This window comes from Megalobrama amblycephala, linkage group LG16 (assembly GCF_018812025.1).
Source record: "Megalobrama amblycephala isolate DHTTF-2021 linkage group LG16, ASM1881202v1, whole genome shotgun sequence".
Classification (NCBI taxonomy): domain Eukaryota; kingdom Metazoa; phylum Chordata; class Actinopteri; order Cypriniformes; family Xenocyprididae; genus Megalobrama; species Megalobrama amblycephala.
The window spans coordinates 2428538-2454950 of NC_063059.1; the positions used below are offsets into that span (position 1 = coordinate 2428538).

At 36.9% G+C, this 26413-nt stretch overlaps 2 protein-coding genes across 9 annotated transcripts in view; both read left to right on the forward strand.

Moving 5' to 3' along the window:
• Positions 1 to 3852, forward strand: part of elna (elastin a) — a 76675-nt gene extending 72823 nt beyond the window's left edge. For all 8 annotated transcript variants that reach the window (XM_048159713.1, XM_048159712.1, XM_048159711.1 and 5 more), the window contains one exon: positions 1827 to 3852. In XM_048159713.1, the coding sequence (XP_048015670.1) occupies positions 1827 to 1873 (47 nt within the window). In that variant the 3' untranslated portion in view covers positions 1874 to 3852. The remainder of the gene's footprint in view (positions 1 to 1826) is intronic.
• Positions 3853 to 10628: 6776 nt separating this feature from the next.
• Positions 10629 to 26413, forward strand: part of limk1a (LIM domain kinase 1a) — a 66972-nt gene continuing 51187 nt past the window's right edge. The window contains exons 1-2 of the mRNA XM_048159719.1: positions 10629 to 10960; positions 17083 to 17182. Coding sequence (XP_048015676.1) covers positions 10903 to 10960; positions 17083 to 17182 — 158 coding nt within the window. The 5' untranslated portion in view covers positions 10629 to 10902. The remainder of the gene's footprint in view (positions 10961 to 17082; positions 17183 to 26413) is intronic.

Below are 26413 nucleotides of genomic sequence, written 5' to 3' on the forward strand. Positions count from 1 at the left end.
AAAAAAAAAGTACACATGGACTTAACTTGTTTTGCAGCAAAAATACCAATGAATTGACTAAAGTGACATTTTTGAAAATAAGGCATTTCAATAACTGACTAGTAAATGCACTTTTAAAACTTAGAGGTTTTTGCATCTGAACTCTTCATATACACAGGATAACAAGAGACTAACAAGAAACAGGCGTGAGTAATCAATCACTATGGAAGCTAACAAGGCATCTGTGGAAACAAAGGAAAACTGGAACTAAACACAGGACGTGAAACAGCAGGACAAAAGGAACAGAAAATATACTCCAAAATAAAAGTCATTAAACACAAAGCACAGAGGAAATTGTGACAGACTAACATTAACTAACAATGTGCAGTACATTTGTTACTCTATTTATTAATCTTTGTTCATGTTAGTTAATACAAATGCATCTGTTAATTGTTAATTCATGTTAGCTTATGGAATTCAACAAATGGAACCTCATTGTAAAGTGTTACCAAATCTTGTTTCAGCCACAAAGCATCTTTTCGTTTCACGTTTCAAGAGTTAAAGTAGTTCACTTCAGATTTAAAATTTCCTGATAATTTACTCACCCCCATGTCATCCAAAATGTTTATGTCTTTCTTCCTTCAGTCGAAAAGAAATTAAGGAAAACATTCCAGGTTTTTTCTCCATATAGTGGACTTCACTGGGGTTCAACGGGTTGAAGGTCCAAATGTCAGTTTCAGTGCAGCTTCAAAGAGCTCTACATGATCCCAGACGAGGAATACAAGTCTTATCTAGAGAAACGATTGGTCATTTTCTAAAAAAAAAAAAAAAAAAGATATACTTTTTAAGCCACAAATGCTCATCTTGCACTGCTCTGCGATGCGCCAAGCATTATGTAATCGCAATGGAAAGGTCACGCGTGACGTAGTCAGAAGTACTGCGGTAGAGTGAAAAACTCCATCTCATTTTCTTCTCCAACTTCAAAATCATCCAACATCATTGTTTTACCTTTTTTTGTAAAGACCGTTTGACTTCGTCTTTGCCCATTCGCTTTGTAGACACTGGATCGGTACTTCCGCCTACATCACGCGTGATCTTTCCAATGCAATAACGAAATGCGTGGCACATCGCAGAGAAGTGCAAGATGAGCATTAAGACTCTTATTGCTCGTCTGGGATCATGTAGAGCTCTTCGAAGCTGCACTGAAACTGACATTTGGACCTTCAACCCGTTGAACCCCAGTGAAGTCCACTATATGGAGAAAAATCCTGGAATGTTGTCCTCATTTCTTTTCGACTGAAGAAAGAAAGTCCTTTAAGGGGCGGTCACACAGCAATTTTCCTTCCATTGACTTCCATTCAAACGCATACGAATACGTTAGACCAGAAACACAAACTTGTTGCGAAAAGTTTCGCATTTCACTGCGTTCCAAAGTTCAAGTTTGGTGAACTCTGACCTGCGAATTCGCATCACGTGAAGAGGTGCGACCAGTAGAAGATCGATTCGTCACAATATGACCTCTTGGCTGAATTAAAAGAATGATATTTTTGCAGTAAACTCTAGTAGGTTGTATATTTTTACATTTCGAATATATGTTGAATTCATGTTTACACGCGGTAGACCGTGACGTCACATCTCAACCGTTGCAGCATCCGATGAAATTTTGCACGTCCAAAGTCTAGTGTGACCGCGGCTTTAGTTCACCCAAAAATGAAAATTCTGTCATCACCCTCATGTAGTTCCAAAGCCTCCCAACTTTCGTCCATCTTTGGAACCCAAACAAAGTAATAATTTGTGGTATTTCATGTACGCTGAGGTTTCGTCTCACGTATTGTGTGGTTCTGCAGGTGGAGCGGGCTGCCAAGGAAAATACTGCGGGAGGAGAAGAAAGTAAACGATCTCTTGAGATGTGAAGTGACCTCAAGAAACATGGTGCTACTGCATGCTCTAGAATGTACTTTTGATACTCAAACAAACAATCCCATCATGCACAAGTGTTATGTTTTGTACTGATAGTAAATATTTGTAACAAATCCAAATCCAGATCCATGAAACGTTTAGTGTTTTGTGGCATTAATTCAATCCTGATTGTTTATGGCACATTCCATCATGTTACTGTTTCCTGTTGTAGGGTTGCATATATAACCGGGTTCATGCCAATGCTGCCAATGCTGTTGTGTAGCTGTAAACGTTTTAAGCACCGACCTCTTAGTTTTGGAGTTCTGAGACCACCCGAAGCTCTTTCGTTCAGTTGCAGTCATGATCTAGCTCTCTAGACTCTTAAAATAATGGCATTTCTTGCCAACGTACAGTACTTAGTATCTCGCCTGCCATTTGGAGTAAGTGAAAGCATTGAGCTCCAGGAGTCCTGTCATACTGCTGATTAAACTCTGGGTTGAAATACTTCACATCTGGCTGTGCTTCAGCTTAGCAGTTTGCTTGTTATTTTTGACCCTTCACCAGCTTTCTGTGCAGATGATTACAACTACAGTCCTTTATGGGTGAATCCCTTCCAAAAAAGAAATAATGCTTCGCATAAATTTTAGGAGCATATGACAATTGAGCACATTTTCCAACAAGATTCTTATTACAGTAATGCGTTCAGAGCTTTTACTTTTGAGGGGTTGCTTTGTAATTATTTGTAATCATTAATTATGCTCAATGGTAATATTATATTCTCATTACTGTAATACAAACATTTTTATTTAATGCGACATGTTCTTGACACGTTTTGTGAGATTCTCCCCCTCTGGATGATTTAGGCTTTCAGGAAGCATTAGTGAGTGTCTTTTGATTTGAGACACCATGCGTTTTTATAAGTAGGCCTTAATGTGCGCGCAAATGCATATTACAGGCTTTAAATACATATTATGCTAAGAGAGCTTTGTGGATGGCTGAACGAACGTCAAATAAGAGCGTGCGGCTCGATTGCAACATTCATTCCTGCACACTGTGTGAAGTATGAAGAGCTTTGCTCTGATTATGCTAAGAACAAGCAGAAGTGAACGGCGGCTTGTGTCTAATATCAGTCACCTTGTGGAAATCTATTTTGGTATCTGTCCGGTGAAGGGAACAAACTGAAAGTAAACGTGTAAAATAGTAATCATAATTCTGACTTGTACATTATGTATGTTTAAACCTGGAAGATTAACAGATGTGCTTATGTTTTTCCCTGGACCCGGGGACTACAGGTGCTTCCATCATTTGACCGAGAATGTGTTTCTTTAATCATTGTGTATTCACATAGAATTAGTTTATATACATATAAAATATACATATAAATCATATGCTTACAGTAGGTTGGATCATTATCAACAGGTTACTTTGTCTTATGTTGTTTGTTTTGCACCAGTTGAACTTGACATGTTGACCAATTATCAAGTTTGTACACATCATATGACAATAACTTTTTTTTTTTTTTTGCTTTAAATAGCTTATGCATTGTAGTCACTGTGGAACTTGCAAAACTGTGTGTGATATTTTAAGATGTGAGTGTCTGTGTGTGTGTAGGTTATGTATGTAAATCCCCCCAAAGAGTGTGTGTGTGTGTGTGTCCGTCCCAAAAGCCTCACTAGCCAATGTATTATCAAACATATAATGTGTCAATTTTTGCTATATTTGGTTGATACTGTTTTTCAATCCATCTGGACAGACACTTTATCATGTATTAATATACCTGGTGCTGTATTTGACCTGCCTGTGAGCCCTACCAGGTCTTCTCTATTTGTGCCGTAGGATTTCCATCTTATTTAAATAAAGGGGCGGGGCTATTGCACTTTTTCCACAACCTATATTCTGACTAGTTCCCGGAAATCCCGGCATTTTACCTGCTCTAGTGAAAAATGAAATAAAATATTTTAAATAAATAAAAAACAAGCGTCTCTTGGTATTCATGATTGTGTCAAATGATACTAGGGGTCTAACGGTACACAAACATGATGTGCCTTGGTTTTGAAATTTAATCATTTACACATTTGCTGTTGTAACTTTTATTTAAACATATATTAAATAATTAAGACATTGCTAACAGGTAAAGTAAATATAATGAATATATAAGCTAATATAGTGCATATATTTAGTGAAACTAACATGCTGTGGACACTGAATGACTTGCCTGAGGTAAATGTAATGCTATGTGAGATATTATTCTCAAGCTGTTTTATTGATGTCTTTCTGCGGCTGAAACAATAATCATGGGATTATTACTTTTATAATAAACGACAACATGTACCTCCATAAAATTAACTAACAGTAATAGCAATCTAATGAGGTCACAGGTATGTGTTTATAAAGTATTTTACAACAGTGACAAATGCGACTCAGCCAATCATAATAAAGGGCTGGAACTATCCATTTTTTAAAACAATATAGCCTACAAACTTATACATCTAATATCCAGACAAAAACATGAAATTACATTTTACGAAATAAAAATGATTTATGCTTTATTTTAAAGGTGGGGTAAGCCGTATTTCAAAAACGCTGTTGGACATTGTTGATATTTGAAATCAACCCAAACAAACACACCCCTCTCTTCATTGCTCCGCCTCCAAAACTCACCCTCCAATCCTAACCACTGGTAGCGGGAAGTTCGGATCATTTTACTGTCTCTGATCTTTGAATCACATTCAACAAAATGAACTAATCTTTTTTCAAGTCATTTCATTAATTTCAGCAGAATATAATTAAAATGTTAAATTCCCCAACTCATACTACTTATGCAAACATTTATCACATTTTGAATAATAAATAAACTATAGGCTAATGCAGCCATGAAGGCCATGAGTAAAAAATGATTAATTAATTGCTTACCAGGGTCTTGAGGCTATGCAGTCTGTTAGTTCACCTCACTTCTCGATCCGAGTCGTTCTTTCTTTTGTCACCTAACGTTTATCACGTCTGTTCCCCAGAAAGATTACATACCTCTCGTGTCTTCAGGTTCGAATCGTTCGTCCATCCCGTCACAGCCACATAAGCTGAATGCAGAAACAGAAATCTGAATCATGATTCGACACAAAAGATTCATAACGCTCCGAAGCTTCCTGAAGCAGTGTTTTGAAATCGGCCATCACTATATAAGTCGTTATTTCGTTTTTTTGGCGCACCAAAAATAATCTCGTCGCTTTATAATATTAATATTGAACCACTGTACTCACATGAACTGATTTAAATATGTTTTTAGTACATTAATGGATCTTGAGAGAGGAAATGTCATTGCTGGCTATGGAGGCCTCACTGAACCATCAGATTTCAGCAAAAATATCTTAATTTGTGTTCTGAAGATGAACGAAGGTCTTACGGGTGTGGAACGACATGAGGGTGAGTAATTAATTACATTATTTTCATTTTTGGGTGAACTAACCCTTTAATCAGTGCAAGTTGCTTTCAGTTAAAACAGCTCAAACATGCATTTTAGTCTAGGATTAGCTTAAGCCTTGTCTCTGAAACCGGGGGTAGATTTAACAAAACTATATTTTCTAAATTGCCTAAATGTCAAAATTAGTACAATAATAACTACATCATGGCAATATTTTATAGAAAAATCCTAATAGAGAACATTAGCATTATCATGAGTCCTATTTTTCCCTTAAGAAAATTAACCATGGTTTTATTATAGTAAAAGTACCATGTTGATTATTCGTATAACCACAGTTGTACTACAAATTACACGGATAAACTGGTAATGTAAAACCATGGTTCATTTGGGGTTACCATGGTTTAACAATATAGACCTAACCAAGGTTTTTGCTTTTATAAAACCATCGTTAATTTTCTTAAGGGTTGTGTTGTTGTCTGCTCTAGCTCCATCTAAACCTATTATAAAACCATGTGAATATTTGTATGCTAAATTACTATAACTTTACAATAGATCAATGTCCTTTAGCATACAGTATTTTGAGTGATGGTAGTAATGGGTTGCTACTGCTAACAGTTGCTGGCAGTTTAATCCTTAACTAAGTAATCAAAAACAAAACTACAAAAGCCTATTTACAGATAAAACTGACCTGCACTTTAAGTTCTGAACAGGTCAGTAGTTTTGCCTCTCTGCTCCATTCGAGTCTCTCGCATTGATTACTCTGAACGAAACCTTTTGTCGGAGGCGCGCGAACCAAATCGTAGCGTTTGCCAGTCAAGACTAATCAATTCATCATTTATTAGAGACGCCACCAAAAACAGATTAAAACGAAAGTAACGAGCATAGTTTGAAAATGTAAGAAGTATAGATAGTACAGATATTTGTGTAAAAATTTAAGGAGTGAAAGTAAAATTGTCAGAAAAATAAATAGCTAGTGAAGTAAAGTACTGATACCAGAAAAATCAACTTAAGTACAGTAACGGAGTATACTACCATTAGTTTACCTGCTCAACTCTCACTGGCCTCTGTTACACACACAATGTGAGAGTAGATGTCTGTTTATCACAGCTGACGCACAACAAAATAATGCTTCACAAAAAAATAAAGCGCAGATGATGAATGAACGACAAGGAAGCACAAAAAATGAACGTACAGTACACAAGAGTAAATACAAAGAGTTTGTTGTTAGTCGCCAACAGCACAGCAGCTCCAGACAATCAAACCCCAGTGTTACTCACATGAGAAGAGGAATCAAAGCAGCCTCTGCGTCTGTTTTCAGGCCTTCCCTCTTAGCTCTCTCCAGCACTGGAAAGCTTTTATAATATAAACTGGGTCCTAAAGCGCTTGCCCAGTCATAAACCTTCATTCGTGATATTCTTTTGAGCTCTTTTGTATTGTGTCTCATCTCTCGTTTAGGGCTGCATGGGTATTGATTCAGATGGCCCAATTCGATTCGATTTCGATTCTCGATTCGATTTTCAGATTCTCAATTTTTGATTCGATGAATTCAATAGTAAATTTTCACTGGCCCCACCACAAAAAAATAATAAATTAATAAATAGTTATTGTTTTTGTTGTTTTTGACCCATGTATACTTTTATCGTAATAAATAAGGTTATGACACCCAATATTTTAGATACCAGTGAAATTAAACAATTCTTTTTTTTGGTGAACAATTGTTTTTTATTGAATAATCATTTAAAGAAAAAATATACAACATATCAAAATGAAATGTAACAATTCTTGATTCCATTTGAGACCACAGCTAAAACTACTAAATTTGAAAGATTATTAAAGACAAGTAAACAGTCATTAATAAAAAAGAACAAATAATTAAACTACAAGCAATAGCACAAATAAATAAATACAATAGAACAAAAAAAAAAAAAAAAGAAATAATCAGTGCTTTTAAGTTTTTTCAGGTAGATCTAACAGTAGTTTTCAGATACAGAAATTGAATAATCAAATGTAAAATACTGCATATAATCTTCACTGTACAAAATTAATAAAGATTAATCCTTATTAAAGTTACAAAAACGTTATTCAGTGAAGAGCATGGAGTGATTGTCTTTTGTAGTTTGATTAACATTAAAACACAGACAGCTGCAGGAATTTTAGGTGGCTGTCACTTTAAAACTAATGCACTGATACAATAATGACACACATGCGTTCTTTCTCTACTGCTTACATAACCGTAACCGACTATGTTTACCTAGTTACTCGCAAAAGCGAGGATTTTGAGATACATTTGTGTGAATTTGTCCGTTTAGGCGCGAGGTGAAAGAGAATTAATTTTCTTATTTGCACGCTGTCTTGAGGCGCGCAGCTCTGAGCTCTTCAGGTGTGGCGCGCACACAAAACTTCTCACACAGCTCGCGCAAGTTCTCTTTCACTTGAATGCTTAAACTGGCAAAGCTTGAAAACGCATGCAAATGATAAACTTTCATGACCATGCAGCGCTGACCAGATCCGGGACACTGACAGTTCCTTTAACTGTCCAAATCATCTTTCATGTCTTCAGCTGCATCCGCCATGTTCAGCACTAAATGAATGACACCGGCCTCACTGTAACATCACGCAAGGTAAATAAAAGGATGACTTCTAGTGGAGAAGACTAGCACGTCAATCAGATGTTATGTTCAGTGTTTGTGGAAATAAATATGGAAAAAATTGATTCGTGGCTTTTGAGAATTGATATCGTATCGACCACATTTTAAAAAACAATTAATCGAAAAATTGATTTTTTGGCCAAGCCCTACTCTCTTTCTGCAGTCTTTCTTCAAATATCCCTCTTGATTCTGTGCTCGAATGTCATACGCCCACTAATACTGATTGGTTACATGTTTGTTGTTGGTGTCAGCCTGACTAACTTCCAAACAGTGTTTTTGAAATATTGCTTACCCCACCTTTAACACATTGGTGCCCAAATTTTTCTGAATGGTTGCATGCATATAGACCTGTTAATAGTGTCATATGCGAACATGTTCTGCATTTATTTTCCCCAGGTTTTTGCTTTTTTTCTTAAAAATCGTATTTGAATGTGCGGCAACTATAGTTGCCGGTGGGCAGATATGTTGTGCACCCCTTCAATGTCAAATTTGAATAGGAGGAGAACATTTGGCATCTAACTCAAAATAACTGCTTTCAACAGATCAATCAAAGTCAAAGAACATTTGATGCGAAACCAAAAAAGCTGCATCTATCTTATAATCTCCTGAATATGAAAACACAACAAACAGCAAATCCATTCGTCTTAAAGTGGTGGAACAAAGTGCAGAACAAAGTGCATCCATTAAGTTGCTCCAACAGAGCATTGTGAATCAAAAAGTTAAATTACATTGTTCATTAGAAAAAAATTACTCCTAGAAGTCGCACGGGTATATTTGTAGCAATAGCCAGCAATACGTATGTGTCAAAATTATTGATTTGTGTTGTCAAAAATCATTAGGATATTAAGTAAAGATCATGTTCCATGAAGATATTTTGTAAATTTTCTACTGTAAATAAATAAAAAAGTTATTTTTCTGAGTGCATATACATTGTTAAGGACTTCATTTGGACAACTTTAAAGGCAAATTTCTCAATATTTAGATTTTTTTTGCACCTTCAGATTTCAGATTTTAAGGGGTAGGAAGTTGACAGCCTCATGTCACAGGAAGGAAGTGAATAACTTTTTTTTTTTGTTCTTGAAATCCTTTATTTGGTTGTTTGCTTGCATGTCATTGAGACATAAAACATGGATAACATCTAGAAAAATACTTAAAAGGAAAATGACAACTTATACACTGCGGCAACTATAGTTCCCGGTGGGCTGAAATGGGTTAAGGTTGTTTCGGTGTAATTTTACAAATAAGTACTGGGTAATAACAACATGTAGGGGTGAATTCAGGTTGACTGGACACTTTTCCCCAGTCATCTCAATGGCACAAATTGTCCCAATCACCCTGAATTCACCCTACTTACTATAAATTTGGGTTAGGGTCAGTATTATGCAGAATGTGATGTGTAACAGCTGCAAACGAAGTATAGCCAATACATGTGTTAAAAACAAAACAGCCATAGGCATTATTGTCTCTGAAATAATTTTAAATTCATTTATCAAAGTGTAACTATTTTATTTTAGTCTGCGTCACAATTAAAGGTACAATATGTAATAATTTTGTTAGAGGTCGCTAGAAGCAAAACAAAGGCGTAGCTTGATGACGCCAAGTTTTAGAGAGGAATCTTGGGACATGTGGTCTTCGGTGCAAAAGAATACGGATTGGAGTCGGGAAGAAATCATGTTCATGGATGTGATTATTAACATTACTGTAGTGTGAAGCAGAGCAGGAGCGAGTGTTGTGGAGCTGAACGAGGAGCTGGAGCGATTGATCAACACACGCCTCACGAGCAGCGGGACTTTTATTATGACACAGTCGCCGGCGCCGCTTCCGCTTTTCCGGTCATGAGTATGAGGTAATGCAGCTCTGTTTATCATATGAGATACATTTGAGAGTGTTGAAAATGATGTTATAACGTTACTCTGTGCGTTCGCTCGGCGGCTGCTGTGAGACACTGTTACACACTGCAGTAAGATAGATCGATTTTACAATATCATATTAAATGCTGGATGGCTTGTGTTGATAAATGGCATGCAATTCATTTTTAAACGTATTATATGATGGAGAAAATGCTGTATTACTGTTACTAAAAAATAAAGCTGCATCTGATTATGCTATGTTAGCTACTTCACAAAATAGTGTTTTTCTCTGAGGCATGATAAAGCATGGTACTCGCAAAAAATCAAGAAAATTAGATGTAAACAATAAAAGTGTTGAGCTATATAACAAACAATTAGTATTCTTTTTATAAATACATCAGAACAGTTGTTCCCTTGTCTATTAAAACATGTAAATATTAAAGCGTATTTGGTGTTTCCATGGTTTCTACAAAATAAAACTGGAAACCGAGGGTAACGCGGGTATGACGCAATTGACAGGCGACTCCTCACACGTGCCGGAGCACGTACTCAAGTGAGCAAAATATACTGGATATTTTACTGCAAAAATATTACATATTGCACCTTTAAGTATCCAGATAAAACATCATTTGACTATCCCTGCGTCTCAATCAGCTCCCTAGCTCGTGAATCAGTATATCATGTAAATGAATGTGGCTGATTCCCTGATCAGTGCCCTGACTACTGAACTAGAGAGCTGATTGAGACGCAGGCCATGACCTCATGCGAGAGCGATTGTAAAAGCGCATGCGCAGACAACTCCCATTATTTTCCAGGGAAAGTGTTCAGTTGGCCCGTTTTCCCGGAATCCTACTACGGTGAAGGAAATGCTCGTGCTGAAGTTCTTCGGGAAGCGCCCAGACTGTAAGCAGAGCCTCGCTATCCCACAATGCGCCAGCGGACTCATAGCGTGAAGCCTTCAAGCTAATCAGACAGGAGCGTAACGTGTGCGTCTGTAATATTCATGAGGCGCGCGCCTTTCCCATAGTGTCAGTCTGGCAGCAGCTGGCCGCATTTCTCCAGTGAGTCTGATCGCAGAGGGGAGTTTCTGTGGCGGTCCGAGGCTTGAATGAGGTTGATGCTGCTCTGTTGCACCTGGAAGGACGAACGCATGGGAGAGGAGGAAGGTGAGTTTGTCTGTCTGTGTCATGATAATATAGAGGCTGGAGGAGATGCGCATCTTCTGTTCTTCAGCAGAGCTCGTGCGGGTGCTGATGCTGCTGCGCACAACAACCAGCTTCTTGATCACCACTATATATGACACGAAATATCCACTTTAAGGTGTGCTGCTGTAGAATGACCTCTTTAAAAAAGCACAATTGTGTTCTGGTGAGTGTTTTCCTGCACTATCCTGCTGCAGTCGTACACACACACACACACACACACACACACACACACACACTAGTGCGGTAAATATTCACTCATTTAGGGCTTGAGAGTCTTTTCAACTATAAACAATCCGGTTGTGTTCATTTCTTTTTCACTTACAGCAGTTTAACTTAAAACGCTAAGATGAGGGTTTGTTGATATTGATAGGTACACAAACATACCATTTTCATGTTTGATATTAATATCATGTTTGTGTATATGTATGTGTATATATATATATATATATATATATATATATATATATATATATATATATATATATATATATATTCCCATTTAGGGTTCCCAGTGTCATCAAAAACTTGGATGTCAGGGGATTTTAAAATGTAGATAAAATGTAAAGATAGTCCTTGAGTGTCTTAATGAAGACACCTGTAGTGTACATTAAATTCCTGATAATTTACTCACCCCCATGTCATCCAAGAAATTAAGGTTTTTTAAGGAAAACATTCCAGGATTGTTCTCCTTACAGTGAAAAACTGGCACCGCTTTCGTTCCGTGAATAGGGAAGGCGTTGGACATGTAGCGCAAGCTTTTTGAAGAATACGGAAAGCGGAAGCACATGCAAAGGCGATCATTTATGTTTATAAAGCATATACAGTTGTATTTTTTTTAAGAAAATGACCGATGGTTTCTCTAGATAAGACCCTTATTCCTCGTCTGGTATCGTTTAAAGCTCTTTGAAGCTGCACTGAAACTGACATTTGGACCTTCAACCGTTTGGAGGCCAGTGAAGTCCACTATAAGGAGAATAATCCTGGAATGTTTTCATCAAAAACCTTAATTTCTTTTCGACTGAAGAAAGAAAGACATGAACATCTTGAATGACATGTAGGAGAGTAAATTATCAGGAAAAAATTATTTGAAAGTGAACTAATCCTTTAATAACTACTTAAATATATTAGTGCAAAATGTTGGTACCTGAAATGATTTCAGTGACAATCCACCTGGCAATATCTGTAAAATTATTATAATTATTTATGTAAAATGACTGGAGAGGTCATGGAAATTCATCAGCCAATGTACCATGGTAAATGTACTTTATAATCAAAACCCATTTACATGCGATTCCAAAGGACATCTAAAACTATAATTGTACAATATGGTATCTCCAAAATGTCATGGAAGTACATTAGCACAGTATTTTTAGTTATGTTTTGCATATTATGTGTGATGTTATTCTGGAAAATGATTCATCCCCATCTGGTCCTCATGTGAGGGTGTGTACTTATGTGAATGTGTGTGTGGTATTACAGAGAACTTGACTGTGTGTGTGTGTGTGTGTGTGTGTGTGTTTTTGTGACGTATCAGGACACAAATTTGTATAATGACATGGGTATGATATAGGTATTACAAGGAGAGGGTGATTTATGAGGATATTACCCATGTCCCCATTGTTCAAAAGGCTTATAAATCATACAGAATGAGTTTTTGTGAGAAAGTAAAAGTGTGCACATTTTCCTGTGATGGGTTGGTTTAGGGGGATAGAAAATACAGTTTGTACAGTATAAAAACCATTACACCTATGAAATGTCCCCACAATTCACAAAAACAAACCTGTGTGTGTGTGTGTGTGTGTGTGTGTGTGTGTGGCAGACACACTGATATGTGATGATGGAGTGAATGAGGTTTGATCTGTCAGACGCCACATGTCCGTCACTGATAGAGGGAGTCATCAACTCGCTTGCCGTCACATTCAATACACACCTCTAGTTTAGAGAAACACTCATGCAGAGACACAGAGCAGTTTACTGAGAGACGCACAACTCGACTGAGAAAAGTTTCACTGAGCGCCAGCTCTTCCTTCAGCTGAAAACTGTCCAGAAAGACGCCGGATGCTCAGAAATGCATGGGTCTGTGTTAGATGCACACACCATACGGCACATAAAGAGTGGGGTAACATTTGTTTTTATGATCATATATTTAAATGTAGTGCAGAAAGCTATGTTAGCAAAGCCTTGCATGTTTATTTGACTGCGTTCTTGGACACTCTGCTGCAGTAAGCCGTTCAATATTAGAGACGCTGGATGGGGTTTTTCAGGAAATCCTCACTCATCTCTCATGATCATGTTCATTGTGAATGAATTACCGTGAAGGTTCATATGTGAAATGGGACCAGAGTTGGGGAAAGTGACTTTTAAAAGTAATCACTTTTCATAAAAAAGTAACACAATTAGTTACTTTTTTTAGGGAGTAACGCAATATTGTAATGCATTTAATGCATTACGATATTGTGTTGCTCCCTAAAAAAAGTAACTAATTGTGTTACTTTTTATGAAAAGTAATGCATTACATTACTTTTGCGTTACTTTTTCTCATTTGGGCTCGGCTTGCTTGTTTGTTTTCTAATAACAGCAACAAAAAAGTTATATTTTTGGTGAATGTAAAAGTCTTTTCACACCAAAATCTAAAGTCATTTTGATAATTAGTTTGGTTGAATTAGATCATTTACTCAGCAACACAACACCTCTGACCTTTATTTCTCTCAACATGCGGACAGGAGAGCTGTCAGTCAATACATGAGGGAAAGTAACTTGCGTTACTTATTTGAAAAAGTAACTTGGATATTTTGTTGTAAATTGAAAAAGTAATGTGTTACTTGAAAAAGTAATCTGATTACATTACTCAAATTACTTGTAATGAGTCACTGAATGGGACACATTATTGACCACATCATATCCTGTTCCTGTGGAGCTGGTCTGGTTTGATCATTCACTATTAACAAAGTTATAAAGCAAAAGCGGCAATACTTTATTTTACAGTGTCTGTTACACATCTTACATGTTCTTACTATGTTATTGACAATAAACTGCATTATTACCAACACCTTACTCTAACCCTAACTATATTGTAAGTAAGGCCTACTTATTTTATAATTACGCTGTAACAAGGACACCTTGAAATAAAGTGTAACCGCAAATGCATAAAAATGGACTGGCACTCCTCTAAAATACCCAATGAAATTTTCGTTTTGTTATTAGCGTGGCTCAATCAGTTCTGCACACGTCTAGCGTCTAGGTTGGTCTGGACACCTTGAGCTGATATGTGTTTGTAAAAATGGAAACAAAATGGATTTGTTGATGTATTTAGTATGAATAATTTATGAATTATTGATTGGTCAGTCAAAGAGGTCATGTGTTTCAAATATTCTGCCACACATTTGGCTGCCGATCATCAGTAATTGACTTCTTGCACTGAGCTGCATGATGTTCTTCTGGCTCTGTAGTTTCCGGTATTCACAATGTGTATAATAATCTGTAACCGCAAGGTTTTATGAGATTAAAGGTGTCGTACCAATGACAACTACACAGAGAGAGCTGGTCAATGCATACATGGGGAAGTATTTGATTTTGGACACAGAGAAAGTCTCGTATCCCAGTGTGCAGCTCACTTGTAGTGTAAACCGTTGAATCAGTCACACTGTTTGTGAAATTACATCTCACAGAAAGTTATTAAATTACTGATTTGATGGGAAACTGATGGGATTACTGAACCTGTGGGAACAAGTAAAATCATGTGCAATACCCACAATCCAGCGTTGAAATTCAGGCTCTGAAATCGATGTTTGAATCATTATTTTGTGTCATTTGTTGTACTGACGCATTGCTACCTTATGCTAAAATGTAAATGTATATGTTTTTTCAGCTATATGTAAAAAGTAGTAGAGCTGTCGAGGAAAATGAATTAATTTGAAAATAATTAAATGTTTAACGGCTTTAAATATGTATTTTTTTCCATTTTGTCATAATGGCTTCATTCTGTTTCTGTGTGATTAAGTCAGTTAGTAAAAGAATGGCTGACTTCTTTATAAATTTACAGGTGACCTATTTTGCCCTTTTACAAAGTCTAATTTTTGGGGCTCAACCAGAACAGGTTTTCCTGCATGAATGTTGATTATTTTCCTCATATTCTCCATTGTTCTGCTCCTCTCTTCCCAGTCTGTCAGTAACACTCTGTTTAGTTCCTGTCTCTATAAAGCCCCGCCTTCTGAAAAGCACAATGTGCTCTGATTGGTCAACTGGAGCACTGTGTTGTGATTGGTGTTTGGGAAATGTCCCGCCCCTTACCATAACCGCCAGTTTCAACACACTACTAACTAACTCAACCAGGCCCCGCCCCTTTATTCTGCGTATTAATTATTTAAATGAGGAATATTGTGAAGAAAACTCAATGGAGGCGTTTCAGGGAGTTCAGAAACAATGATATGATATAGAGTATATGATATACACTGATATAGAGGAGAACTGGAACTGTGCAGAGATTTTTCATGCTCCAACAGCAACAACACGCTAAAGAAAAATGAACATGGAAAAAAGCATCATGGGACCCCTTTAATCCATATTTAACAAAATTGCAATTATATCATCTCAACAGTTTTAAAAAATATCATCAATAACTGAAGCGTCATTATAAGGCCAGCAGTGGTGGAGTTCTGCAGATTAAATATATTTTATTTATTATTCAGGAGCAAGGTTTACATTTTGTAAAAATATGCTGAATTTAGAGGCATATTCCAGCATTAATTTCACATTAACAGGAAACGCTATTTATTTTAATCAACTGACAGCCCTAAAAAGCAGAAAAATTCTGACTTCTATGAATAAATCTCTGCATGCAGGTTTTTTGAATGTTAGTACCAGAAGCACATGAGCCATAATAATGAGCAGAGCGTGGTCACAGTATAACAGTCCATTGACTTCCCTTAGTGGAAAAGAGTAAAGATGTCATGTTTTTATTAGAGAAGGACTGATGTATTGTTCAGGCTAATTAATCCTTCAATATCTGACCATTTCTAGATCATCAGCATTGGTTAAATGTGCCCTAGAATTAAAAATTGAATTTACCTTGGCATAGTTAAATAACAAGAGTTCAGTACATGGAAATGACATACAGTGAGTCTCAAACTCCATTGTTTCCTCCTTCTTACATAAATCTCATTTGTTTAAAAGACCTCAGAAGAACAGGCGAATCTCAACATAACACAGACTGTTACGCAACAGTTGAGATCATTAATATGTACACCCCAATATTTGCATATGCCAGCTCATGTTCAAGGCATTACACAAGGGCAGCCAGTATTAACGTCTGGATCTGTGCACAGCTGAATCATCAGACTAGGTAAGCAAGCAAGAACAACAGCGAAAAATGGCAGATGGAGCAATAAAAACTGACATGATCCATGATATCATGATATTTTTAGTGATATTTGTAAACTGTCTTTCTAAATGTTTCGTTAGCATGTTGCTAATGTACTGTTAAATGTGGTTAAAGTTACCATCGTTTCTTACTGTATTCACGGAGACAAGAGCCGTTGCTATTTTCATTTTTAAACTCTTGCAGTCTGTATAATTCATAAACACATCTTCATTCTTTATAAATCTCTCCAACAGTGTGTATTGTTAGCTTTAGCCACAGAGCACTATCAAACTCATTCAGAATCAAATGTAAACATCCAAATAAATACTATACTCACATGATCCAACGTATGCATGACGAACACTTTGTAAAGATCCATTTTGAGGGTTCTATTAGCTGTGTGAACTTTGTTTATGCTGTTTAAGGCAAGCGCGAGCTCCGTGGGCGGGGAGCGTGGGCATTTAAAGGGGCCGCAGCCTGAATCTGTGCATATTTAATGATGCCCCAAAAAAATAGGCAGTTAAAAAAATGAATAAAAATATCTATGGGGTATTTTGAGCTGAAACTTCACAGACACATTCAGGGGACACCTTAGACTTATATTACATCTTTTAAAAAGACGTTCTACGGCACCTTTAACAAACCCATTTTTGAAAACAATGTACATTATGGCATTACTTGGATGATGTTTCTGAATGTGTTTTGTTGTGTTTGTGTTGTTCAGCTGGAGGGAGGTTGCCGGAGTGTGCAGGATGCAGACAGCACATCTATGATGAGCAGTACCTACAGGCCCTCGACACGGACTGGCACACGCTGTGTTTCAGGTAAGACCGCTCTCTTATTTGATACCAGATCAGAGATCGACGTGAGCATCACATCATCTGTGCGTCATGCTTACTGCATGTCATCCTAACTAATGAATCCTGTCCTATCTGTTTAGTAACCATGCTAATTTCACTTAAGAAATAGAACTTTTTCATCCCATTTGGTTTAATAGACAGAGCCGAATCACAGTCTTTTAGGAATGAGATCACGAGTGTTTGAATCAAGATCGCCGTCTTTTAACGATAATCGTGGTTGAGAGAAATGTTGATTTATAAATGCGTTTTATTCAATATATGATACGATTTTATCAATAAAAATAATGAAAATAAATAGAAATGAATACATTTTAATTACTCAGATATCTGCGTGCTTATTATAGAATGGCATTGTTATCTTTGCAACATGCAAACTCTATTTGAGTTTCCCACGAGGAGCACTTTGTGTGTGCTGTGCCGAGTTACTGTCTATATGGTTTGCTTTTTTAGTCACTTATTTGGGTCCATGATGGTTAGGGAGCTGCCTTTATAGGCAATACACAGCAAGGCTGCTCACAACACTTTCGAAACCACACTAATGTGTTATTTTGCTCTGCTTAAGTATTTTATTAAAACCCTTTTTAAAAACCCTTTGGTAGTTCAGTTATGGACATTGAACCTGAAATTTCTGCATCTACATTTCCTCAGAGCCAAACAAATAAGATGCTTACAGGACAGATAAGCAGCTCTTGGTGTTGGAACAGAGCTGCTTTTGTCTTTGTTTGTTGCGTTCACCTCTGGTTTTGAGCTGTTTTCTTTATAAATTGCTTCCTTCCCAATAATCCATTCGGCCTCTGTTTGGTCAGCCGTTCCTCCGTGTCGACGGGAAGAATCCTGCCAGCCATGCGGCACATTTCAGTGCGCTATAGAGATGGTTTTCCTTCTGTCAGTAACTGGGATGCTTTTGGTGTCACTTGATCCCAGGCTTGTGGAATTCACATGAAAACATGCTCGGGTTAATGGAAGTGATTTGACGTTGCACAATTCTTTTGAACAACAGCAGAGAAGGCTGTTTCATCATCAGAGGCAGTGGAGGGAAACATTAATACATGAATGGCTCATTGTGTAACTCTGAATAAATGTGTGTGTGTGTCCGATCTAGCTGTTAGTTTGTGAATGTGAACAAAAGTACTTGAGGCGCCTTATTGGGTGGTGAAGGTTGGGGTGGCTGTAAGGGTGTTGTGTGCGGTTGCTTACTGACCCAATTAAAAGAGTTCCTCCTCACTTCTCTTCAGTGTGTGTCTGTGGGAAACTCATCTTTGATCACCAAAATGACATATTTGAACTTTTTTTTTTTTCCTGTGAAAAAAATTCTTCTTGCCTTGAAATAGCGTGAATGTAACTCTACACCCATGCCTCATTTAGTATACGTGGATCTATGAAAATGCTAATTAGCCCCGCCTCCACTCGCTCACGCCAGCTCAGAGATCCACTCGGTCAACTTACTGAGGTAAACGCTCACAATGGTATCGCTCTTTACAGCATCGGACACATAACAGTTAATAAAGGTTTAGTTCACCCAAAAATGAAAAGAATGTCATTTATTACTCACCCAAAATAACGACTTATATAGTCAAAACACTGCTTCAGGAAGCTTCGGAGCACAAATGAATCAGCTTATCGAATCATGATTCAGATCGCGCGTCAAACTGCCAACGGCTGAAATCACATGACTCTGGCGCTCTGAACAGCAGATTCGATACACTGATTCATCTGTGCTCCGAAGCTTCCTGAAGCAGTGTTTTGAAATCGGCCATCACTAAATAAGTCGTTATTTTGTTTTTTTGGCGCACCAAAAATATTCTCGTGGCTTTATAATATTAATATTGAACCACTGTACTCACATGAACTGATTTAAATATGTTTTTAGTACATTAATGGATCTTGAGAGAGGAAATGTCATTGCTGGCTATGAAGGCTTCACTGAGCCATTGGATTTCAACTAAAATATCTTAATTTGTGTTCTGAAGATGAACGAAGGTCTAACTGGTTTGGAACGACATGAGGGTGAGTAATTAATGACATTATTTTCATTTTTGGGTGAACTAACCCTTTAACCTCTCAAACTTGTTTGTTGTATTTGACGATGGTTACTGCACTGCTGAGATACTTTATAGACAGCAGACTCTTTACAAATGTCTGGTGTGTTTGTGTGTTGATCACAGACTGTAATAAGGCTTGTCAAAACCAAAAACATACATATTGCAAAACAATCCACTCATACTTACACAATCACTACCTCACAGGATCTTGGGAATTGCTCACTGAAGTGCTGAAATCAAGTTGTTGTAAAACAATGTTTTTTTTTGTTTTGTTTTTTCTTGCTCATCATGTAGAAGAGTAATATCTGACTAGTCTGGCTCCAAGTAATATGTGGGAGTCAGTGTGCACAGGTTTCCGGAAGTTTTTTGGGAAAGTTGTTTGTGCATGGTACCAGGTTCCTCTGATGAACAGTTGTGAGGAAAGGAACTAGCTGCTGGATTGGCTGGAGTTTGCAAAAGATATTTGGAGTTAAAACAACATTTTTTTTTTTTATTATTTTTATGTGCATAAAATAATTGGTATCGATACTTTTGAAATCAGACATTCAGATTCAGAAGACTACTGGTCAAATTGTGGTTGGTCACTTTTTGTGTGTGTTTCATTGTGCCTGTGGCCACATTCACACAGCAGCAGAATACGGCAGTCAGTCCTGTGTTTGAGTCCTTAATACTCAAAGTTCGGGAAAGGTGTCAGCGCGTTTTGCTGTATTTTTTTCACATAGCAGCAAAATCAACTTAAAGGTGCCCTAGAACCCCTTTTCAAAAGATGTAATATAAGTCTAAGGTGTCCACTGAACGTGTCTGTGAAGTTTCAGCTCAAAATACCCCATAGATTTTTTTTTTTAATTAATTTTTTTTTAACTGCCTATTTTGGGGTGTCATTAACTATGCACCGATTCAGGCTGCGGCCCCTTTAAATTCTCGCGCTCCCTGCCCCTGCGAGCTCTCAACTGCCTTAAACAGCAAACACAAATTTCACACAGCTAATAGAACCCTCAAAATGGATCTTTACAAAGTGTTCGTCATGCATAAATTGATTCCTGTGAATGTAGTATTTATTTGGATGTTTACATTTGATTCTGAATGAGTTTGATAGTGCTCCGTGGCTAACGGCTAATGCTACACTGTTGGAGAGATTTATAAAGAATGAAGTTGTGTTTATGAATTATACAGACTGCAAGTGTTTAATAATGAAAATAGCGACGGCTCTCTTGTCTCCGTGAATACAGTAAGAAACAATGGTAACTTTAACCACATTTAACAGTACATTAGCAACACGCTAACGAAACATTTAGAAAGAATATTTACAAATATCACTAAAAATATCATGATATCATGGATCATGTCAGTTATTATTGCTCCATCTGCCATTTTTCGCTATTGTTCTTGCTTACCTAGTCTGATGATTCAGCTGTGCACAGATCCAGACGTTAATACTGGCTGCCCTTGTCTAATGCCTTGAACATGAGCTGGCATATGCAAATATTGGGGGCGTACATATTAATGATCCTGACTGTTACGTAACAGTCGGTGTTATGTTGAGATTCGCCTGTTCTTCAGAGGTCTTTTAAACAAATGAGATTTATATAAGAAGGAGGAAACAATGGAGTTTGAGACTCACTGTATGTCATTTCCATGTGCTGAATTCTTGTTATTTAACGATGCCAAGATAAATTCAATTTTTCATTCGAGGGCACCTTTAAAATAATCCGTCATTTTTTTGTCATAGAGACAAAAATAATACATCAATTAAAACTATAGATTGTCTTCTTTTATTTGTGTACACTCACAGTAAAAACTAAATGTTGTGCTTTTTGCAAAATAAAGAAAACTAACATGATGCGTGAGCTGCAGTCTCTCTCTGAATGAAGTCCAATCTGATAGTTCTCAGAAAATGAATTGTAACTTAGTGAATACTTATCACACAATTTTTTTTTTTTTTAATCGAAAACAAATATTCTTTATTTAATCTGTTTGAAAAGAGAGAGATGTCAGTCATTTGCGAGTCAGCTCATTATCCGCTAATACGGCCACACGGCGCGTACGCTATTCAGACGTGAACAGAGTGAACGCCTGCATCAGCTTGGAAAAATTTATCAAGCTTAGTCCGTTTTTATGGACTTTTCATGGTTTTGAGATGCGGTGAGGAATAATTCTAAAAGGATTTACCTAAATGGAAGAGCATGAATGGATTCAATTCCATTTCGAGGATTTCTAAATTCTTTATTCTAATCGCGATATAGACTAGTGTCTGTCGATATTAAGCCGCAAAAAGACACATTTATAAGCTCTATATTATAGTAAATAAGATACATAAAATGTCATAGCAATATGAATGTTTAGGCAATATTTCTTTGTCTTGTTTTGTACAGATTTTTAAGGTGCCACATCAAGGAAGCTTTCGTTCGCAAGGAATGATGAAAGCTTTGCATCACAGAAATAAATTATATTTTAAAGTATATTCAAATAGAAAACCATTATTTTAAATTGTAAAAATATTTCACAGTATTGCTGTTTTTTTCTGTATTTTTGATCAAATAAATGCAGGCTTGATGAGCATGAGACTTCTTTTTTTAAATAAACTACAAACAAAAAAAAGTTAGTTGACTCAGTCACATTCCTCACTGAATGGCTCATTATGCGGTTCATTAGAGGCAGGGTCTTAATCTCCTCAGGTGTAAATCACAGTGTTATTCATGAAGATTCACGCCTCCTCGCATACGGCCATCCTAAACAAAAAGTGTCTTAGAAATTTAAAATCAATACAGTGTTTTATGTGTCAGAGTAGGCAGAATGATTTTAACATCACTTTGAAGCAAAAACTCTAGACTAAAATACACAGTTCCCAAAAGTCTTGTGAAAAAATGTTTAGTATGTGTTTTGAGGGCTTATTTCGGTGACTTTTTTTTTTTTTTTTTTCAAAAAACAAGCATATACTTATTTCTCTCAAAAATACAAACATGTACATAATTGTTGCTCACATATTATTGTAGCCTAGTTTGTGCTGAATACAATGTAATGAGACTTTTGTCATTAACCCTCAGGGGTCTGAGGATTTTTGGGGCCCTGGAGAAGTTTTGACATGCCCTGACATTTGTGCTTTTTTCATTTGTTCATAAACATATTAATGGAAAAAGTATCATTACACTGTATTCAGCACAAACTAGGCTACCATAATATGTGAGGAACATGTATGTACATGTTTGTGTTTTTGAAGGAATAACCTTTATGTGTGGTTATTGAAAAAACAAAAAACTTAACTGAAAGTCACTGAAATAAAGCCAAAAAATATATATTAAATCTGTGTTCACAAGACTTCTGGGTATTGGAGGTGGTAGACTAGAGTTTTTGCTTCAAAATTATGTAAAAATGATCATTCCTACTCCTTCATATAAAACAATAGAGAGATTTAAATTTTCTAAAACATCTTTAGTCAAGAAACACAGTATGCGTGGAGGCGTGAATAATCATGAATAATGGGTGATTCTCACCTGAGAAGACAAAAGAATCGCATAAAGAGCTCTAATGAGCTGCATAAATAATGAGCTCTTTCAGACAGGTAAGCTGTGAAAAACCCCTCTGTGATCATGTCTCAAAGCTCATGATGGTGTAAATCAAACATACAGAAATAACAGCAATACTGTGAAATAATATTATTACAATTTAAAATAATGGTATTCTATTATATTCTTTAAAATATAATGCATTTCTATGATACAAAGTGTCTGAACAGTTATGTTACCTCTATGGCATTTCATATAGGCTTTTAGCTTAAAAGCATGCACATTTGGAGAAATATTGATGGATTCTCATGTTTATGTAAACTTTCTATACAGGAGTAATATTTATTCAATATTTATTGTCATCACTGTGAACGCTGGATACTGTTTTCAATTCATACTTGCATACTCACAGCTGCATTCTCAGGATAACCTGTGCTCTGTGAATGAAACCGACCTGGACAGCTAGTCTGTCGTCATTAGTGCAAAATTCCAGGGATTTTCAAAGTTGGAAACTTTCCATTAATGGGAATAAACTGTAAATTTGCAAAATTGCAGGTTAGCATACAACTTAAATGTTGTTGAAAAAAATCTAAAACAAGCAGATTTAATGCAGATTCAGTTGAATTTCTGATCTGCACATTCTTCAATCACATGCACACTACTTATACTGCCTTCTCGTGCTATTGGCATTATCGTAAATAGGAGTTTCCTCGGTAAAATCTGCACATGAACGCCCTCTGATGTCATGCTTACCATTGGGAAGTTTGGGAATAATTTTGAAACTGAGATTCCTGAGATGGGTGGGCCATAACCTTTAAACATGGCGGAGGGGAGAACAACTGTTGATATGATTTATTAGTTTGTTTTCCACAACAGCTAGATTGTGTCGTCTTATCATTAATGTAGTGCATATTTACATATATGAATAAACATTTGTGTATTATGTTTAATTTATACACAGTGAAAGTAGCCTGTATTTGACCCAAATTCCAGAATTGCCAGCAAGTGGATATATAGATAGTGTTGCGAATGTTTATATGGTTGTCAGTGAATGGGACACTAAATATCATTTTGGCTTTAAGAAGATTTTCCCAATCAATATGCAGGAATTCACAGCTAATTTCTAGAATTCTGGGGTCTCATTTATGAAACATGCGTACGTTGATTGGACTATTTCCGAATCAAAAGTGATTTCTCAGTTTTATGGATGTCGCCATCTTTATTACTTTGGTCATTGGTATATGGTTATAATATGGGCTTGACTCCCGTTGCACGTTCACACAGACAGTGTTCAAGACGCTACTGTAATTTGCTGTTTGAACGGGACATTTCGAGACTCACACCTGTAAGTAAATGTGGTTGTCAATCCCAAAAACTGACAGTGTGAATGTAGTCTTAGTCATAAAGTGGGCCTTATGCAGACAGTCAAAGGTCACCTCACAGTGTCATTACTTCCTTGACAACTGTGGACACGGGTGTTGTTTTTTGTGACTTGTCTCGTTGTAATCTGTCACAAATTCCGACCAAATGCAGAAGTTGAACTTCCCTAATAGTGCTGAACCGCACAGAGCTGCAACCCTCCTCTTCCCTGTGTGAGGTTGAGAGCTGGTGATTTTCCATCACGTCTGTTATTGTCCTAACACACCAGCGATGGAGGATCAGTTCTTATTTTTTTCCTCAGGACATTCCAGATCCGCTTAGGTATCCGTGAATGAACGAACAACCGGATCTGTTTGTGCCAGCTGCCGAGTTTGTGATTGCCAGAGACGCAGTGCAATAGGGCTCGAATCACGACGTGATCGCTAGGCTGGCTAATCATCAGCTCTAATCATGAGGAAATAATTGCATCAGTGTGAGGTGTGATTAGCTCTGAGCTCGTATGAGGGCCGGAGTTTTGTTTTATGTAATCGGTTTTTCTTGTGATCAACTTACAGCCGGTGTCAGCTGAAAACCAGCACAAATCAACTGGAGTTTCCAGTTTAGATTGAACAGTATTTCAGGGGAATTTACTTTCTTGGGTTGATCACTTTCATTTGCTCTTTTGAATTCCTTCTAAAGGCATTACTGCAAATACCAAATATTTGAAACATACATTAATTAAACAACAAAGTATTCAAAGTTTGAATAAAGCATCATGGAAAGTTCCTTGAATGCTGAATCCTTTGAATCTGTATGTGGGAAATTGCCTCATTCCGGATACTTTAATTAAGAACATTGTTACGTCACCATGTAGGATTGGTTTCTGGATCAGTGTCCATGTTGATCATAGATCTTTCTTCCTGTGAACAGTTTTAATGAGATTTAAGGCTGGGGTGAAGGTAGGGGTTGGTCAAATGGCCAAAAATCACTTTTTTTTTTCTTTTTTTTTTTCCACGATCCACAATCTTATTATTATTTTTCATGTTGGTTTTTAAGACTATTTTGCAAGTCACTGAGCAGTACAGCCAAACTAATTTCCCTATATTAAAAATGTAGTCTTACAAGGTAACAAAAAAAAAGAAAAAAAAGAATGACAGACCATTTAGGCCAAAGTAGGGGTGGAAATCTTATTTCACTTTATTTCATTATTTTATCTTTGTTATTAAAAATAAGTAAATAATAGGATGGCTAGGTATATTTAAGAGTAGCATTCATGTAAGAAATTGAATAACCAAATTAGACTTCACTGTTTGAATTAAATATACATTGATGCTACTGAAGTTATTCAGTCTAGAGCAGTGAGTGATTTATGTTCTTTGTATTTTGTTTGATTCACATTAATGGCACAAATGGCAGCAGGTTTATTAGGCTGCTGTCACTTTAATACTCAAAGCAAGGATCCATTATTCTGAAGTAGCCCCTCCAGTTCACACCTGCCCGCTCCAAGCGGGACGCGAACCCAGGCCCGTCCGCATGGGAGTCAGACGCTCTAACAAGGAGGCTGAAGGCTGCAACCCCTACGTCAGTCGCTAGAGCAACTCTTGAGATCAGGGGAGTGAGCTTTACATGCCAGAACTGTCTGTAGCATGAAACTACGATCTCTCTTCAAAGGCAGATCATGGAGACGTTTTAACTGTTAATGATCTAAAATGATATCGCACAAACCTAGTTTGAGGCTTGTAAAAAGTTTTTGTCGACTTCTCATTTCTCTCCGGTTTTAGGGATAGTTCATTATTAAGGTTGGGATGTGAATGAATGTTGCAAACAAAGATCTATTGATGACAAAATCATATGACCATCAACTAAAGTGTGCATTCACAGCATGCATAATTGCAGTACCAGGAACAATTCTTGTTGGTCCCGGTAAAACATTTCTATCCATTCGATTTTAGGGATGTAATTAATAGTGTTCTGTTTTTTTGTTTTTTGTTTGTTTGAAGTTGGTAATGGTTAGTGCTTGGTCAAATAATATGGTGTACTGTATAGGGGACACGAATGTTGTCTTATGATCATTAAAACTTATTCTGACCCAGGGACACATCTGTCCAACTTGGCAAAATAATAGTCACCTACTAGAGTGTTTTCATGGGCACATCCTTTGTTCTGCAAAGTCTGCAAAATCATTTCCATTGGCTCTGGAAATTGGCAAGATTGAGAACCGTCTCAGTGGTAAGGCTGAGCTGCAGAGACAGAGGACATTTGGCAAGGACATCTGGGTCAGGGGGAAAGAG